The 18,627-nt window shown below is 35.6% G+C and overlaps 2 protein-coding genes across 3 annotated transcripts; both read left to right on the plus strand.

The window, feature by feature from the left end:
- Positions 1 to 4,195: 4,195 nt before the first annotated feature.
- On the plus strand, positions 4,196 to 8,519 carry LOC106326951 (probable disease resistance protein At5g45510). Of its 2 annotated transcripts, none has more exons than XM_013764932.1 (3): positions 4,196 to 4,360; positions 4,630 to 8,015; positions 8,155 to 8,519. In XM_013764932.1, exons 2-3 carry the CDS (start codon positions 4,632 to 4,634, stop codon positions 8,167 to 8,169), a joined length of 3,399 nt encoding a protein of 1,132 aa, XP_013620386.1. In that variant the 5' UTR covers positions 4,196 to 4,360; positions 4,630 to 4,631; the 3' UTR covers positions 8,170 to 8,519. The 2 variants fall into 2 exon arrangements, with proteins under 2 accessions (XP_013620386.1, XP_013620385.1); XM_013764931.1 differs by having other exon boundaries at positions 8,239 to 8,519.
- Positions 8,520 to 11,960: 3,441 nt separating this feature from the next.
- Positions 11,961 to 13,218, plus strand: LOC106324197 (putative F-box/kelch-repeat protein At5g24040). The gene is made up of 2 exons (XM_013762208.1): positions 11,961 to 12,214; positions 12,516 to 13,218. The coding sequence occupies exons 1-2, from the start codon at positions 11,961 to 11,963 to the stop codon at positions 12,679 to 12,681; spliced, it is 420 nt and encodes a 139-aa protein (XP_013617662.1). The 3' UTR covers positions 12,682 to 13,218.
- Positions 13,219 to 18,627: the final 5,409 nt, after the last annotated feature.

Consider the following 18,627-nt stretch of genomic DNA (forward strand, 5'->3'; position numbering starts at 1 on the left):
CGTAAGAGATTATATACAGAGCCCATATCACAACAACAAGAGAAGAACAACAAACTGAGCAGAAGAAGATTGTATACCCGGTATGGATTATTGTTTAACCGTTATATACGTAATTTAATAACGGAGGTTAACCGAACGAAATCGAAATATGTTAATAACGGTTAACCTAATCGGCTAACCAAATCGAGATTATATACATAACCCATATCGTATTTTGTATTGTTGATGTTGGTTTGATGTGGATTTTTTTTTAATCGAATCGAACGAATATCGACTTGGAAGATTGATTTACTATTACGTTTGTTATCTTTTCCTTATTAAAAGAAACAACTAAAGATTATTATCTGAAAAAAAAATTACGATTAAATATCAAATATAGTGCCTTGATACACAATTTGGTAATATGTAATTAAGGAAAATCCCTATTTAAAATGTAAATACTTTGTCACCAAGGCAAGCATTGATAATATTTATTTGGGAATTAAGGAAGAAACATATAATAAGTGCAATTCGTAGTAGTTAATAGGGATATAAACGACCTGAACCTAATATCGAAATCTTTATATTCCGATCAAACCCAATAAACCGAGTAATTAGAATATAACAGTATAATTATATGTAAATTATATAATATATATATATATATATATATATAATTTATTGTATTGCTATAGTCTTCATACTTTTTTTAAAAAAATATTGATTTTAGTAATTTTAGTCATTTTTATATTTTGTTTTATGTTAAAGGTTTGTTTTTCAGATAATAATCTTTAATTGTTTCTTTTAATAAGGACAAGATAACAAACGTAATAGTAAATCATTCTTCCAAGTCGATATTTGTTTGGCTCAATTAAAAGTTTTTTTATATTGTTTTATGTTAAAAGTTATTTTCATATTTTTATCAAATTAAACAAAAATAATTTTACATTTTTCGTTGAAAAATAATGTGTGCTAATATTTAATTATTTAATAATATTATGAATTACTAAGTTTTCTTATTTGTATTGTATTGAACTATTATCAACAAAAGAAACTACTCAGATATGATCATGGAAAACTACTTAGATATAATAGTGGAAAACATAATAATAACGTTAATGTGATACACAAATATAAAATAATGGAAATATTGGTAAGAGTACTTATTATTTTTTGTTAATAAAAAAATATATACATAAAATTTTATTACCAAACGAATCTATATATCAAATATTTTTCTTTACAACATAATTTTTAGAACTTAAATTAGGAAAATTATATTGAAGATCAAGAAAAAACTTTGGCACAAATGAATGAATTTCCTAATTATTTTTCGTAGTTTAAGAAAACGCTAATCATGTTTATTCTTTGTAATTAATGATATATATCATGTTAACCTAACTTTGATCCTATAGAAAGTATCGGTTGCAACTTGCAAACAAAGAATACCATCATTAAGTACTTGAAGTAAAGTATCGACGACTGCAAACAAAAGACTAATTTGATAATTTCATCTTATTTGGACTTTTAGTATAATAATCGTGCTGCTAAAATTTATGTTGTATTAATGTGGTCCATAACCAATCATACTTCAAATTATAAGCCTAACCCAATTTGTAATTATCTTTTTAATATTTTAATTTTTCATCTTATGTTGTCAAAAAATGTAAAATCTGATATTCTGAAAATTAGCGCAACTTCACAATAAAAAAAAAATATCCTATTCACCTATAAGTTAGTAAAAGAAAATATTAAAATGTATCGGATCCATCATTAATGTTAAGTTTTGATCCATAATTCCAATTAAAATTGTTATCGGTTCAACGTGTAGATTATTATAAAAACAAACCAACACTGTAGTTATAGTAATTAATGATATATATCATGTTAACCTAACTTTGATCCTATAGAAAGTATCAGTTGCAACTAGCAAACAAAGAATACCATCATCAAGTACTTGAAGTAAAGTATCGACTACAAACAAAAGACTAATTTGATAATTTCCTCTTATTTGAGCCTTTAGTATAATAACCGTGCTGCTAAAATTTATGTTGTGTTGATGTGGTCCATGACCAATCATACTTCAAATTATAAGCCTAACCCAATTTGTAATTATCTTTTTAATATTTTAATTTTTCATCTTGTGTTGTCAAAAATGTAAAATTTGATATTTTGAAAATTAGTGTAACTTCAAAATAAATAAAAAAGATCTTATTCACCTATAAATTAGTAAAAGAAAATACTAAAATGTATCGGATCCATCATTAATTAATTTTAAGTTTTGATCCATAATTTCAATTAAAATTGTTATCAGTTTAACGTGTAGATTATTATACAAACAAATCAACACTGCAGTTATAGTAATTAATGATATATATCATGTTAACCAAATTTTGATCCTATAGAAAGTATCGGTTGCAACTTGCAAACAAAGAATACCATCGTCAAGTACTTGAAGTAAAGTATAGAATGCAAACAAAAGACTAATTTGATAATTTCATCTTATTTGGGCCTTTAGTATAATAATCGTGCTGCTAAAATTTAGAGAAATTGCCAAAAATACTATTTTCAAATTACTATTTTTCATGTTTACACTGATCACTTTTATCCTCGTTTTTAATGAAAGGTAAAAGACATTTATAACCTTATGATTAACTCTGACAAAAAGAAACATATAGTTAACTAATATAAACTTAAAACAACTCTAAACCCTAAACCATGAAACATCAACTCTAAACCCTAAACCCTGAACCTTCAAATCTAAACCCTAAAACATCAACTCTAAACCCTAAACGTAAACCCTAAACCCTAAATCTAAACTTAAGACATCAACTTTAAACCCTAAACCATGAAACATCAACTCTAAACCCTAAACCCCGAAACATCAACTCTAAACTCTAAAACTTCAAATATATACCCTGAAACATCAACTTTAAACCCTAAGCTTAAACCCTAAACCCTATATTTTCTGAAATTCGAACCCTAAACCCTAAAACCATAAACCTTCAAATCTAAACCCTAAAACATCAACTATAAACCTTAAACGTAAACCTTAAATACCTAAACCTTCAAATCTAAACCCTAAAACATCAACTATAGGGTTTTAAAGTTTAGGATTTAGGGTTAAGGGTTTAGAGTTGAAGGTTTAGGTTTTAGGGTTTAGAATTGATGTTTTAGGGCTTGGGGTTAATTTTTTAGGGTTTAGGATTTAGAGTTTATTTTTTAGGATTTAGGGTTTAATGTTCATAGTTTAGGGTTTAGTGTTGATGGTTTTGGGTTTAGAGTCGAAGTTTAGGTTTTAGGGTTTAGAGTTGATGTTTTAGTGTTTAGAGTTGAAGGTTTAGAGTTTAGGGTTTAGAGTTGATGTTTCGGGGTTTAGTGTTTAAAGTTGATGTTTCAGGGTTTAGGGTTTGTATTTACAAAAAAGGGTTTAGGATTGATGATTTAGGGTTTAGGGTTCAGATTTCAAAAAAAAAATAAAGTTTAAGATTGATGGTTTAGGGTTTAGAGTTGAATTTTAGGGTTTAGGGTTTGAATTTCGAAATAGTGTAATTCAAAAAAAAATTAAAAAAATTATTTTTTAAAAATTTTATTTTTTAAAATATTTATTTATTATATATATAAATAACAAGGGCATAAGAGTCTTTTGCCACTTAATGAATAATATATTTTTGAAAATATCCCTTTAATGGTGGTAAAAATGAAAAATGATAGCACGAAAGTGGTAAACATGTAATTTTTCATAAAATTTATGTTGTATTAATGGGGTCCATATCCAATCATACTTCAAATTATAAGCATAACCCAATTTGTAATTATTTTTTTAATATTTTTTCATCTTATGCTGTCAAAAAATGTAAAATCTGATATTCTGAAAATACTAAAATGTATCGGATCCATGATTAATTTTAAGTTTTGATACATAATTCTAATTAAAATTGTTATCGGTTCAACATGTAGATTATTATACAAACAAACAAACAGTGTATACATATATACAAAAAAAATTGATCATATATAAAACTTAACTTCGTCAATACCATATGTTTTATTTAAACTTACTCTGTGCAAATCCTAGTATAAATGGTAATTTTAGTTTAACGGAAGTGGATACAAACGAAACAAATTGGTAAATCTATACAAAGATATAGAAGAAGAACACAGTAAAAATTATATTTTATTCTAACACAGATACAAAGTGATAAACAAATAAATATGTATGTTAGAAATGATTAGAAACAGAGATGTAAAAGAGAAGACTAAGAGCGAAAGAAAAGGGAGAGAGATCAGAGGTTGACTTGACTTTGTCGACAAGGCTACGAAAACACTAAACTCATCGGCGAATAAACCTCTCCTCCGATCATCGGGGAGCCTCCTCCAAGTAACTATTCCCTACTGTATGCTCTATTCTGCAAAATTTCTTAGGAAATCACGGTTCTGTAGATCTGCACGAATTGATTGATAGGTGACTCACTCAGCTCAGAACTAGGTTGATTTGCTACTGTTATCAATTTGAGAAGGTGATGGATAGATAGAAACTCAAAAAAAAAGTTTTAAAGTTCTAAGTTAAGAGATATTGAAAAGGGTAGCAACACGTGAGATCTTTGTGTTCATTTCGAAGCTCTGCTCTAATGCAGTTTTATATCACAGACATGGAGTATGCAGAACTGGGTCAAAAGAAGAAGGATGAGAATTTGTGTAAAGAGATAGTGGGAGTTCTGGAAACAGATGGCTCTCAGAGGGTTTTGCTAGCTGGTGAAGCTGGAATCGGGAAGACGAGGCTGGCCAAGATGGTGGGCAAGCATGCCACTGATGCCGGCCGTTGTTTTCTCACCATCTGCTTGCATCTCAACAGAAAGTTTGATGATGACTTGTCGCTTTACGAGAACATAGCTTCCCAGTTGTGTCTGTACTCTGATTTTGAAGAGACCGAAGTGGATGACAGAGATGAAGATGAGGAGGAAGAGAAGAGGCCGGAAGATGTGTTGGCTGATTTGAAGAAGATGATAAGTGAGGAAATAGAAAAGGTGAAAGAGGCGGCGGAGAAAAAAGCAAAAGAATTGGCTGAGAAATCCAAGGATAAGACTGCTAACGGTAAGGAGAAGACACCTGATGAAGGGGAGAAGAAACCTATCCCACCTCCTTATCTTCTGTTGATTCTTGATGATGAAGGAAACAAGACTAGTGAGGACAAGGTGATGAAGGAACTAAAACGTGAGATGTTTCTTAGTGAACAAAAGTTTCTTCAAGGTCAGAAGAATCGTCTCAAGATTCTTATTACAAGAAGAAAAGAAGAGGAGGAGCGTTCGAAGGCTGCTGGTGAAGGTGCCACAGAGGATGCAAAGAGTGAGCAGGAGGGTGACAGCGAACATGATGGAATCAAGTCAGAGAAAAGTGATAATGAGTCGGGTGGGGAAATCAAACCACATGACAGCGGTGATGAAGGGAAACCTGAGCCCCAAGCCCCAAACAAAGCAACCGTTTTAGACCCTAATGGGAAAGGCGTTCCCCCTAGTGGAGATGAGTTCCATACCACGGATATGTCAGAGTCTTTGCTTAAGTCGATCAATGAGCCTAATAATATGAAGGATCTATTTCAGTCTCTTATGAAGGATTGGAAGACTTATGAGAAATTTATACCTGAGATGGTGGAGAAGATCAAGAAGTCGCCAGCTGCAATCTTCGTGCTAGCCAAGTCCTTAAAGCGGATCACTCCGAGCACTATTGATACAGTAGAAGGAAAGGAACTAAAACAAAGGATAGAGAAAAAGATAGAAGAGGTTCTCTCAGCTGCTCGTCCTTCAGATTCTTCTATCAATCCAGTCCTGCGTCTTGCATATGAGCTGTTGGAATTCGATTTTCCTTTGAAGGATGCCATCTTGGATTGCTTTTGGCATAGCTTGGACTTCTTTGAGCACTGTGGCAGCGTTTACTACCGTGACCTCATCACACAATGGATACTCGAAGGCTACTTTGATCCCGTTAGGTCCGTCGAAAAGGCGTACCAGGATGGTCATCTAATCTTGATGGAGCTTATAAACCGCGGAATGCTGAAGATACAGGAGAACAATGTGGTGGTACCAGAGAGGGCCATGAGCACTTTAATCGATCCTCGACCCCGTGGGCTTTTCGGAAGATCAAGACTTAGGTTCTCTAGAGTTTATTGTGGTGACAAGAGAAAAGGCATAGGGAAAATCACTCAGATAGATGATATGATTAAAACAGTGCAAGCAAAGAAAGGAGACAAGGTTTCCACGGTTCTGGTTAGTGGAGACCGTCTGCGCCGTGAAACTCCTGTAAAGTATTTCAAGAAGTTGAGTGATCTCGAAGTACTTGGTCTGTTCGAACCCACACTGGAACCTTTTATCACAGCTTTTACAAATCTTGTCAAACTCCGGGTTCTTGTTATCAGGGACTGTGATCTACTGACGGACATTGAGGAGCTTAAGGATCTTCGAGAACTACATGCTCTTGAAGTTTCTGGTGCGAGCTCCTTGAAGAAAATCTCTGACGGATTCTTCAAGGCATTGTCTAAACTTCAAAGTCTTCACCTCTCTGGACTGCAGATCACATCTTCCCCTTCCAGCATTTCTGAACTCACAGAACTCCACTGTCTCATCATCAAAGACTGTCCATTACTGGAAGATTTGCCAGACATACAGGAGCTTGTAAAGCTCGAGGTCGTTGATGTTTCTGGTGCTCGTGGGCTTCAGACGTGTTTCGACAACACGAAAGGAGAGAAGAAAAACAAAAGCAAAAACAAAAACTTCTATCATCTCACAAAGCTTCAGCTCCTTGACTTCTCCGAGAGCCAGATAGAGCGGCTACCAATATTCCAAGACTCCGCCGTAGGAGACAAGCTTCACTCCGTTAGGCGGCTGTTGTTGCGCGACTGCCGCAAATTGAGAAGGTTGCCTAGTTTGAAGCCTTTGTCAGGTCTGCAAATTCTTGATCTTTCTGGCACTACCAGCTTAGTGGAAATGCTTGAAGTGTGCTTTGAAGATAAGAAGGAGCTCTTATCTCTTAATCTCTCGGGAACTAATCTGAGCGAGTTGGCGACCACCATCGAGGAGCTGACAAATCTTAACAAACTCCTCATGAAGGGTTGCACCAACATAGAAGTTCTCCCAAACATCCAAAAACTCACAAACCTCGAGGTCATTGATGTTTCCGGATGTGAAAAGTTGCATACCATTGAGGGATCATTTGAGGACATGTCTTACCTATGTGAAGTGAATCTCTCTGGAACCAAAGTGAAGACACCAAAGTTGCCAAACAAGACTGAGATTCGTTGTCTGAAGCGTATTACTCTGGCAGATGGAACGCCTTTTGAAGGTGAGGATTGGAGCGAAATAAGGGATAAGATTGAAAGTAAGAGATCTGACGAGGCTAGCTCCTCAGAAAAGGCGTCTGAAGAAATAGGAGAGGAGACGCAGCCAAAGGATGCTCCAGCTAGTGATAGTACTGATATGGGAGATGTTATCAAGGAACGTCTTTGCCATGTGCCCATTGAGAAGGATATATACAAGACCATACTATCACGTTTTGATTCTCCAATTCAGAAGGAAGTCATGAAGATCCATGAATCTAAAGACCACCTACAAGGGGAAGCCTCAGCCAATGCTGAGCTTGTGTCACTTGTGGACATTGACTCAACAAGGCTTAAATCTTTTTTTAGCGAGAACAAATCAGTCAAAGATTGCTCGCTAAGGATGTGCAGGGATATACAAAACCTTTTCTCTGAAGTGGATGTGGAAAGTTTGGGATCACTGGAGACATTATCGATTTCAAACTTTCCATCGTTGGAGACTATCTGCTGGGGTGACAGCATCAAGAGTCTTAAGAAGCTAAACATAGATTGCTGCCCGAAAATCAAAACGCTTTTCCCTGTGATGCCTAGCAGCTTAGAAGAGGTGAACATAAAGTATTGTGAGAAGCTGGAGACAGTTGTTGAAGGAATCGACCTCTCAAGTCCTACTAATTCGAAACTGCAAGTGCATATATGGCCAAAGTTGGAGGAAACTTCAGAAGACTCGGTAAGTTGCAACTTTCTACTCTTATAACCTCTCCAGTGAACATTTAGAACCAAGGACTATCATAGCCTCTCTTGTTCTTTTTTTTTTTTAATGAGAAATGTTCAAAAAATATTTGAATAATATTTTATCTGTTTTGCAGGTCCGTGATCCTTGAGTTGTCTTGCACAAAATCTTGACTGTTTTCAGGTTCATCTGAGCATTTTAAACTGCTGTATATTTGCAGGACTGGGTTATGGTATTGAGTCCCTGAAAGTATCACGAAGATCACAGAAGTAGATGGAGCAGCAAGATCCTCTTACTTTGCACTAAGCATCTGGATTGTTGAATGTAATGATTTACGTACTCTTTTATTCGTGTGTCTGAACTGTTGTGTGTTTGAATAACGACCGGCTATAAAACAACATCGTACCGGCTTTGTTTCCGTTGTGAAATAACTGTTGTGTGTTGTTTTGATTTCTCAAACATTGTATAACAGTATTGTTGAAAAAGTGAGTTTCTGCTAAACATTGATTACATAAGTAGGATGTCGAAACCAGGTTGGAGGTGTCTCTTCAGTCTTGAAACATATTGTTAAAATCAATCTCTCGTGTGCCAGCAGCTAATAAATGAATGTTAGATAAAAATCGAGGGTAGACATCTAAAATGTTGTGAAAGTTCAGGGGCTTTTTATCAGCTACAACTCATGGCTCTTCTCCATGAACCATGAGGGTAGACATCTAAAATGTTTGATCACATTTCTTCCTCTTACTGTCTTAATAGGAATCAAAAGACTTTCCCTCCTAAAAAGAGCGCACCTTCTGGAAGCAAGGTACCTATATACACTCTTTCAGCTAGCCTTTGCAATATCTTTTCATGAGACTAGAATTTAAGGTTCGTTGAAATGTATAAAAGGGTGCACAGCTACGAAAGCACATATAGATGCAACCAGGGGCAGACCCATTTGAGGGAATGTGGAGTCAGTTGACACTAGTATAATTATACTCCCTCCGTTTAAGATTATTTGTTGTTGTAGATAAAATTTTTGTTTCAAAATAAGTGTTGTTTTATAATTTCAATGCAAAATTTATTGGATTTATATTTTGATCTTTTTTTAATTGGTTGAAATTTGGTTTTGTGTATTGGTAAGAGAAAAAGACAAAAATAGCACTAAATCAAGTTTTTGTTCCCAAACTAGCACTCAAGGTCAAAAGTCACAAAAATAGCACTTAATGTTTTATCAAAAGTCACAAACTTAGGGTTTAGAGTTAAAGGGTGGGGTTTAGGATTTAGGGTTTAGGGTTTAGGGTTTAGAGTTTAGGGTTTAGGGTTTAGAGTTGAGGGTTTAGGGTTTAGAGTTTAGGGTTTAGGGTTTAGAGTTTAGGGTTTAGGGTTTAGAGTTTAGGGTTTAGGGTTTAGAGTTTAGGGTTTAGGGTTTAGAGTTTAGGGTTTAGGGTTTAGAGTTTAGGGTTTAGGGTTTAGAGTTTAGGGTTTAGGGTTTAGAGTTTAGGGTTTAGGGTTTAGAGTTTAGGGTTTAGGGTTTAGAGTTTAGGGTTTAGGGTTTAGAGTTGAGAAATGAGGCTTTAGGGATAAGATTTCAAATTTTGAAAAATAAAAAAATTAAAATTTTCAAAGGATAAACTTAGAAAGGTGTTATTTTGGTTATTTTAGTTTTTGAGTGCTATTTTTGTGATATAAACTTAGAAAGATGCTATTTTGGAGATTTTCCCTATTGGTAATGATATTTTTATTTAGTAAATATACAAAATTAAATGTTTTTTTAATCTGTGTGCCGAAGTCTAAAACGACAAATAATCTGAAACGGAGGGAGTATAAATTTGATTTGAAAGCCTTGTTCATTGGTTAGTCACAACAGAGTTGGTGAGAAACTGTACCGTTGAACCCACAAAACTCAGGTTCAATTCCCCACAATGACCCTATTTTTTTTCTTTCACATTTATGTTGTATACTTTGACTCTAGTAAAGTTTTATGCTGGGTCCGCCACTGGAATGCAACTTTAGGAAATGACAGCTTGGGAGAAGCTGTTAGGCTTCCTTTTGGCAAGGATACTAATGAATGACTTGATGTCAATAGTGAGTTGATATATCCTTCTCTGTTTTGGGATTGAATCCCATAAATTGTGATATTTTGCTACTTTCTTAAAATTTTTACATTGATTGAAATAGTAAGGATTTTTCACCAAAAAAGAAGAAATAGTAAGGATTTTATGTAGAAACGTGTTAATTTGGCTCAAAAGTAGACATGGAACTCCATCCTCGTGCGTGTCTGTGCATTTGAAACGTTATGCATAACTAGCGTATTATATTATACTATATTTATTAAACAAATAGTATGGAAAGCTTGACCCTTATCAACATCACAATATTAATTGTTTCTAAGTTAAGGTTATACTGTTTTGATAAATAGAATTGTATAACTATAATGCATTGTTTATCCAAATATTATAGTATTTATTTACTAGGTTAACAATATTCAATATCACCTTGATAATCGTTGCTTTTCAATTATAAAATCCTAATATATTATCATTTGTAAATGCTTAATTTGAATCAGTAAATATAGTAATGATACAACAACAAAACATAACACATGTTTGTTTATATAAAGTTACAATATAATTTTACGTTCCCCAAATAGATTAGAAAAAACAAATAGTACATTTGCAAAGCAGTGACTAGAACTAGAGCTGTTAGAGTAATGAAGGAGAAGAACCATGAGTTGTAGGTGGAGATACGATTAGTAGAGGACTTGATGGAGTAGTCGTCGTAGTTGATGAAAAAACACCATAAGAGTTGGAGGAGAAGAATAGACGATGGGAGGAGGTGAAGAAATGATGAGCGGCAACAGTGCTGGAGGACAAGACGTAGAGTTGATAAAATAGTGAAGGAGAATAATCAGGAGACGAAGGAGGAAATACAATTTGCAGAGGATGAAGAGAAGAATTGTAACATACTATATTGTCACTATAAAATATATTACTCAAAATTTTTGTTCATCTTTCTCACTTAAATCCATCGCATGATTCTTCATCTTTTAAAGATTAGGTTCAACCTTTTACCTCACTGTTGCTCAACCCTGTAATTCTATTCAATCGTATTGGATGGTTGCCCAATAATTGCACTGCTTAGAACTTTCAATCTCCGATTTAATCCTAAAGTTGCTTCTTCCGCTTCTGCGAACACTCTCCACAACCATAACTCTCCGATTTTACCTCTTTTTCTCTTCTCCAACTGCTGCTCCCAATGAACTCTGTCAAATTGATATATTTGCCTTGGAGACGGGTTTTAAGATTTCTGGAACAAACAAGGAGACATCTCACTTTTTAACACGCGCCTGTAAAGATGTTTTAGTCTATTTTTTGAACAACATATAACATATCATATTTAAGAAGTTGTTATGGGTAGAATCTTAATTTCATTTTCCACCTTTTTTCTTATGGATGTGGAATCCAATTTATCATGTTATTTAAAAAATAAAAATTAGAGTAAACTTCATCTCTATTATAAAAAAAAATATTTTTAGTGGTAAATATCGTAAAATACAGTAGAGATAGTTTTAATGGTGTGTGATATGTGCAAAAGTTGGCATTACTAGTTATTGAATATTTGATTCGGAGATGAATTCAAGTACAATTGAACATAAACATGAATAAGTCAAAATAATTTGTTAAATTTTTTGAAAATGTTTGAATTTTTAATTAGTAAAATTACTTATATCTATATGATATGTGAAATTCAATTCGATTTGGAAGGAAAATAATGAGAACTTGTTAATAATTATACATAATATCAAAAGCTTGAACGGCACGGCAAGCAAGAGAGTCAACACATTTCCTCACCCGAGAAGACAAAAGAGAAAGTCAAACAGATTAATAGAGTATTAATTAGCACTATCTTTATATTCTTATTGATTTACTATTTCCAAGCAAGAGGAAAAGAAGAAGAAAAATGTGGGACTGGTCGGAGATGTTACCGGACATCATCCACATGATCTCTCTAAAAATTGACAACCCTTTCGATCTGATCCATTTTCGATCTGTGTGTTCTTGGTGGCGAGCCTCTAGTCTTCCCACATTCCGACAAATTCCATCACCTAGATGTCCTCTTCCCCCAGATGTTGGGGGTTGCGGAGATGATTGCCATATTGTAAGGAGCCGTGTTTATCTTGTCAACTCCTTTTCCTGCGATCCTCCCCAATTTTGGTAATTAACTCCTGATAACAGTTTTAATCCACAAAAGTCCCCCATATGTGCTTATTTTTATTCATTTTGGAAATTTAATGGATGTGGTAGAATTTCACGTATCATAATGTAATATATTAGAATTAGATATCATTCTTCTCGTTTTAAAATGGAAACCCAAGATCAAAGCCAGTCCGTAGGATAAATAAAACTAAGAAGATTCAATAAATGATGCAAAGACATTGTAATGTTAATAATTAAAATTCTTTCTTTAAACCGTTTGCTTAAACTAGAATTTGTTCCTCTCGCAGTTTGTTTAAACTACAAGAAGAGGAGAATGTTCATATCAAAGTCTGTCACTTGACTTGCTCAACACTCAAGTCATTGAGCTAGGACAAGAACAATTCGCTTGCTATACCTATTGGTGCAACCTGTTTGATAGCGGTTTTCCGTATAAAGGTGAAGAAAGTATCGGCTTTATGCAGTAAGGCGCAGAGAACAAAGGCTGAAACGTGTGCTACATGTTCTTTGGAAAGAGACTACGATTTCTGATTTGAACAATATATATCTTGGACATATGATTCTGGTATTTTAATTTTTGTTTTGAGTGTCCAGGACAAACCGGTTGAGCCTCAGAAAAGTGAAAGCATTGACCATGCTCATCAGCCTGAGATTTGAAGATGCATGTACTCAAGGGATGGAGCAGTTCATGGTTGTAGGCGTGATGATCACATAAGTTCCCAACGGTCTAGAAAGCTTGATGATCGGTTCAGTAGCAACCAGGTGTATGATGACTGCGAGGAAAGCATTGAACCAAGGGAAAATCCACAGCCAATTCCTTGTGAAAGCCAAAAGCACTGTAAGGATCATGAGTTGATTGTCTCTGCTCATCATGAAAACGTTTTGAACCCGAGAATTTCTAAGCAAAAACAGATCTTTACTTTGTTAAAAAACATTTTGCTTATGTCTTTTCATGAGTTGTTTTCATTGAGCTGTGCATTGAAAGAAATTTGGAGTGGAAAAGAGCATGAAACGAAATTGCTTAGACCAGAGAATCAATTTGATTTTGTTCATGTTGAGAAATTTTCAAAATTGGGACTTTCTCTTTCTTTTCCTAACAGTTTCACAGCTTTGCATGATTTTAAAACAAGTAAACCAAAATTTGGCACTCAGTTTACTTGCTTGATGTTTTCACACGTGCTTGATAATTATCTTAAGAGCTTGGATCCTGTTTTTTATGTCTTAAGGATAGAGAAACCCTTTGATTATTTCTTTCGCAGATTTGATGTGGTTTCTCTAGTTGTTCTGAAAGAATAGGTTAATCATGATCAAATCCTAAGGAGAGCAAGCAGAGGAGGTCGGCACAACACTTGTGTTCCTGGAACATGGAACTGGAAGTACCTGAGGAAAACAACTTTAAAACTCCAAAGAAGTAAAATGGATTTGAGGTCAAATCATTTTCAAAAGGGAGGGAATGATGCGCCCTTGGGTAGCGCACCGGGCAAAACAGACGTGCATGGCTTGATCATGGGAAGCAGTAAATATATATGTTCATTGTTTGACTCATATCTTCCAAACCACGAGGCTTATACGCATGAAATCAATTGAATAATGTTCTCAACTCAATTACAGAGCTCCTCGAAGAAGAATCAGATCAAACAGAGTTCATATGTGACAGTTATGCCCATTTAGGAATCATGTGATCTTCAATTCTCTCGAATTCAGACCACCCGAGAAATTGGAAATGGCTAACCTTCTTTCTGATGAACCAACGACCAATTTAATCATGCCAAAGGTGATTATTCATGTTCTAAATGTCCAAAAAAGATTTGGGCTTGATGGTTTTCAAAAAGATTCAAAAACAGACTTGTTTGAGCCAAATGGAGAAACCGAAAAAATTGGCAAAGGAAAAAAGATGGATTTCGACCAGGCCTTAAAGATACATGTATTGGCCCATTTCAGGAGTATATTCTTCACTGCACCAAGTCAAGGTCGTGGTTATATCAAGAGACAATTCAAGTTTCAGTCAAAGACTTTATTTAGTCAAGTCTTTTTTCTATTTTTAATGTCTTGTTTTTAGCACATTCTTCTTTGGATCTCTACAACTTGTAATCCTATAAATAAGGTCTAAGAGCCACGAAATAAGAAATCTATTTTTCCCCTTTTATTGATTTTATCTCCTTTGTTCTCTGTAGAACACTTCTTGTTTCTTGTTGAGTTTCCTCCAAGTAAACTTTCTCTATTTCGTTGGACTTGTGTGTCAAGCAACGTTTAGAAACCTTTCTTTTGTTGGACTTGTGCGTCATATCAAGCAACAACTGAAGTCTGGTAGTATCAAGAGACTTTTCGTCCCTCTTGCGTCACCATTCAATCCATCAGTTCTCATTCAAACCGTCTGAGTTCATATCCAAGTCCGGCTAAGTGATTCTTCCCTATTTAGGGCATATCAGATCCTTTTTCTCAAAGGGGTGAACTCATATTTATAGGCAAATATGTGACAATATTCAATTTGGGCTAGGCTTCTTCTTTGTGCTTAATGGGCCAACAATGATTTGGAAAGAGCTAAGTGGGGGTTGTAAACCCACCACCAACAATAGCCCTCCCCCTAGTTCGGTGAGGGAGTGATGCGAGGTGAGTCGAATTAGGAAAATAAAAGAAAATTAGTTCGGTGTAAATCGAAATTGTCCATGCAGGTTTTTCCTTGTCTTGAAAAATGTTGAGGTTGGGATCGTCGAGTTTTGAAAAATTGAGACGAGAATCGGGTCGTCTGGTCTTGAAAGAGTGAGAGGATGTCTGCTCGTCAGGTCTTGGATGAGTGAGACTGGGTCAGCTCGTCGGGTCTTGGATGAGTGAGACGAGGTTCGGCTCGTTGTGTGTTCAAGACGGCGATGTTGGATCGTCGTGAATGTGTGAAACGAGTTTCGGCTCGTTGTGTCTATGAGGCAGTGATGCTGGTATTGGAACAAACTTGAAGATATCTTGAGAAAGAAGCAAGTCCTAATACTAATGGGTTTATGGTATTTAGAGATAAGGATCAAAGTGTATTTAGGAGATATCTAAATATAAGTGATTACCATTAGGATTATGTTAAATGTGGTGTTATATAAACCATTGTCGAGTTAAGGACATGGTGTGTGAGTTGTGAGTTTGAGAGCTTAAGTTTTGAGAGAGTTTCTTAAGCAATAGGAAGAGTAGTTTTTATTATACTTTGAGTTCATAACAAACGTGTGAGAACAATAATTTGTATCAAAGCTTAGGTCATGGGGGATCTAATAGTATTGTCTTCTTCTTCAAAACCTAGAGGGAGGATCTTCAATCAAGTGCTCTGATATCACTCAAATTATCCTAAGGAGTGATTTTACTATTTCAAATAAGAGGTTCAATTGTAGTACTTAGGGATCGAATCCACAAGGAGCTAGGGAACCTAATAAATTTAATCAGACTTGTTAAGCTAGACGGTTTAATTGTTTAAATGTAAAGTTGCAGTTGTTTGAGCAAGTAATTGCTCGATTGATTGGTTGAAGTTTTGATGCTTAAAAGGAAATAGGTAGACTTAGGGTTTTTATTCAGGAAATTTGGAATTATAATCCTATAGATGCCTAACAAGTTGCATGCATGATATTGTAGAGCTCAACACTTATAAACGAACCACTAGGCTCTCGCTTTCTAGGTTCGTCTATTGACCAGTGTCAATCGATGATTCTATATGAATATCGATCGATGTACTGTTCGAAACGTCGATCGATTATTCTATTTGAATATCGATCGACGCTGTTGGTCAAGCGTTAATGCGCGGGTTGAATGTGCTCACTAAGCTCACTAGATCAGCTCTCGCCTTACTCTTAGCAAGATCTTAGCTCAATTAGAATGGGTTCAGGATGAGATGAAAGCTATCGCTTATACCTAACAATCCTAGGGAAAGTTCTAGGTAGCTAATCTAGAATCAGAAATTAATGACAATCCTAATGATTAATATCACAACTTAGCAATGTATAGTTGGGGCTAATCCCTCATAACCTATTTAGAAACATAAGAAAACGCTCCTCTTCTTCCTCTGCAAGAAACAATACATAATCCTCAAGGTATTTTGGTTTTCAGGAGACGCGTTGAGATCTTCTGACGCCAGCTTGTGATTGATCTTGAGTCTCATCAAAATCATCTTCACTCTCAGTATCATATTCTTCTTGAATTGTTGTCTCATGGCCTTCATATTTCTTCTCCGGTTCTGTTTTATTTTCATCGTGTTCTGTTTCAGTTATACCATGATTCCCAAACTCTCCAACCGTGATCCTGAATTTACCGGCTCCAGTTTGATATGTCAGTGTCGTGCTCCAATACCAGCCTTTTGCCTCATCAAACACTACATCCCTGCTCACTATTATCTTCTGTGTTTGAGGATCGAACATTTGATAGGCTTTAGAGCCGGGTTCTGTTCCAAAATGAACTAGAACACGCGATCTGTCATCGAGTTTCTTCAAGAACTTTGCCTCCACTTTTTCATATCCAATGCAACCAAATATCCTCAGGTGAGCAATGTTCGGCTTCTTCATATGAAAAGCTTCATATGGAGTTTGATCCTTTATTACTCTTGTTGCTACGCAGTTCAATAGATATGTGAAGTGTCTTACGGCTTCCCCCAGAGGTAGTTTGGTACATACATGTGCTTCATTATACTTCTGGTCATCTCCATCAACATCCGTTTACATCTCTCAACTACACCGTTTTTCTGCGGACTATATGGAGCTGTAAGATGTCTTTTGATGCCTGATTCATTGCAGAAACTGTTAATCTCTTGAGACACAAACTCTCCTCCTCTATATGTTCTAAATGTTTGAATGCGCATCTTTGCTTCCTGCTCGACTAGTAGTTTGAATGTTTTGAACTTGTTAAAAGCATCACTTTTCTCCTTTGGCAGAGATATCCACATGTATCTCGAGAAGTCATCGATAAGCACGAGGATGTATCGATTTCCAGCACTTGTACTTGGCGTAATAGGTCCGCAAAGATCTTCGTGTACAAGTTCAAGTGCTTTGGTAGCTCGATATGTTGTTGCTTTAGGGAATGATTGTCTTGCTTGCTTCCCAAGTAAGCAAGATCCGCACACTTTTACTTCGGTTTCAATACTCGGTATTCCGATAACCATATCTCATGATATCATAGACTTCATTGCGTCTAGGTTTATATGACCTAGTCTTGCGTGATACCTGCTTGAGTCACTTGTTTTTGTAGAAAGATAACACATGGTCTATTTTAGTCCCATACGCACTTTGTACAGTCTATTCTTCGACCTTACTGCCTTCGCAATTAGTTTACCTTCCCGATCGTGCATTATGAGATCTTCTCCTTTCATTCTAACATCACATCCAGACTCAGTAGCCTGACCAAGACTAATGGTGTTGCTCTTTAGGTCTGGAATATAGTAGACATCAGTTATCTTTCTTGGCTCGCCATTCCTATCAGTGAATTCTATGGTTCCCTTTCCTTTGATATCGATGCGAGAATCATCTCCGAAACATACTTTCCCTGTAATAGAGTTATCAATAGTTGAGAAATACCTCAGGTCTCCACTCATGTGATTGCTTGTCCCATTGTCAAGTTACCATACGTTGTCTTCAGTGTTGCTTTCTTCATAGTTGATCAGTACTATCTTTCCTTCGTTCAAGTAAATGACCTCATGCATCATGAGTTCATCTGCTTCATGCGTCTCATTATTCTCGTTTTCTTGAACTTCTTGTAGCTTCAGGAGTCTGTCCGGACATTGAGCAACAAAGTGTCCAACCTTGTCGCATCTATAACATGTAATTCTCGTTGCATCTCTTTCTCCATTATATGCGCCGTTGTATCTTTCGCAACCACGTCCTCTGTAATAGGAACGTCCTCCTCGGCCTCTGCTTCTGTACTCATTGTTATATCCGTGAGTTGATTGTAATTCGTTGTTAGCGTACAACAACTTGCTTTGATCTTCTTGTTGTCCCCTTCTTCATCGGTTACTCTCTCTTCAAATGCTTTCAAACAGCCAACGATATCTTCAAAACCAGTAGTATTAAGATCCAAAACTTGTTCTAGGACAGCCACAATGTTAATGTATTTCTTTCATGGTAGACTCTTGAGGAACTTCTTGATGAGTTTTGATTCTTCTATATCTTCTTCCAAAGCTGCTGATTTTGTTGATATCTCCGCAAGTCTTCCTGCAAAGTTGTCTATTGTTTATGTCTCCTTCATTGTGAGACGATCAAACTCTGCCATTAAAGTTTGTAATCTTCCTTCTTTAACTCTTTCAGCTCCCACATGACGAGTTTTGATCGCCTCCCAGACCTTCTTGGCTGTCTCTAGCTCCCCAACTTGAAGTATGAGCACCTGTGGTATTGACTTAAATAGAAATGTCATCGCCTTATTGTTCTTCTCGTCATCTTTTGCTTGATCTCCCAAACCTT

This window comes from Brassica oleracea, chromosome C2 (assembly GCF_000695525.1).
Source record: "Brassica oleracea var. oleracea cultivar TO1000 chromosome C2, BOL, whole genome shotgun sequence".
Classification (NCBI taxonomy): Eukaryota; Viridiplantae; Streptophyta; class Magnoliopsida; order Brassicales; family Brassicaceae; genus Brassica; species Brassica oleracea.

Excerpts from the sequence above, each read along its gene's own strand:
- LOC106326951 (XM_013764931.1), top strand. The coding sequence starts at position 4,632 with ATGGAGTATGCAGAACTGGGTCAAAAGAAGAAGGATGAGAATTTGTGT. Across the intron at positions 8,016-8,238 it reads AGGAAACTTCAGAAGACTCG|GACTGGGTTATGGTATTGAG; the intron begins GTAAGTTGCAAC and ends GTATATTTGCAG.
- LOC106324197 (XM_013762208.1), top strand. The coding sequence starts at position 11,961 with ATGTGGGACTGGTCGGAGATGTTACCGGACATCATCCACATGATCTCT. Across the intron at positions 12,215-12,515 it reads TGCGATCCTCCCCAATTTTG|TACAAGAAGAGGAGAATGTT; the intron begins GTAATTAACTCC and ends GTTTGTTTAAAC.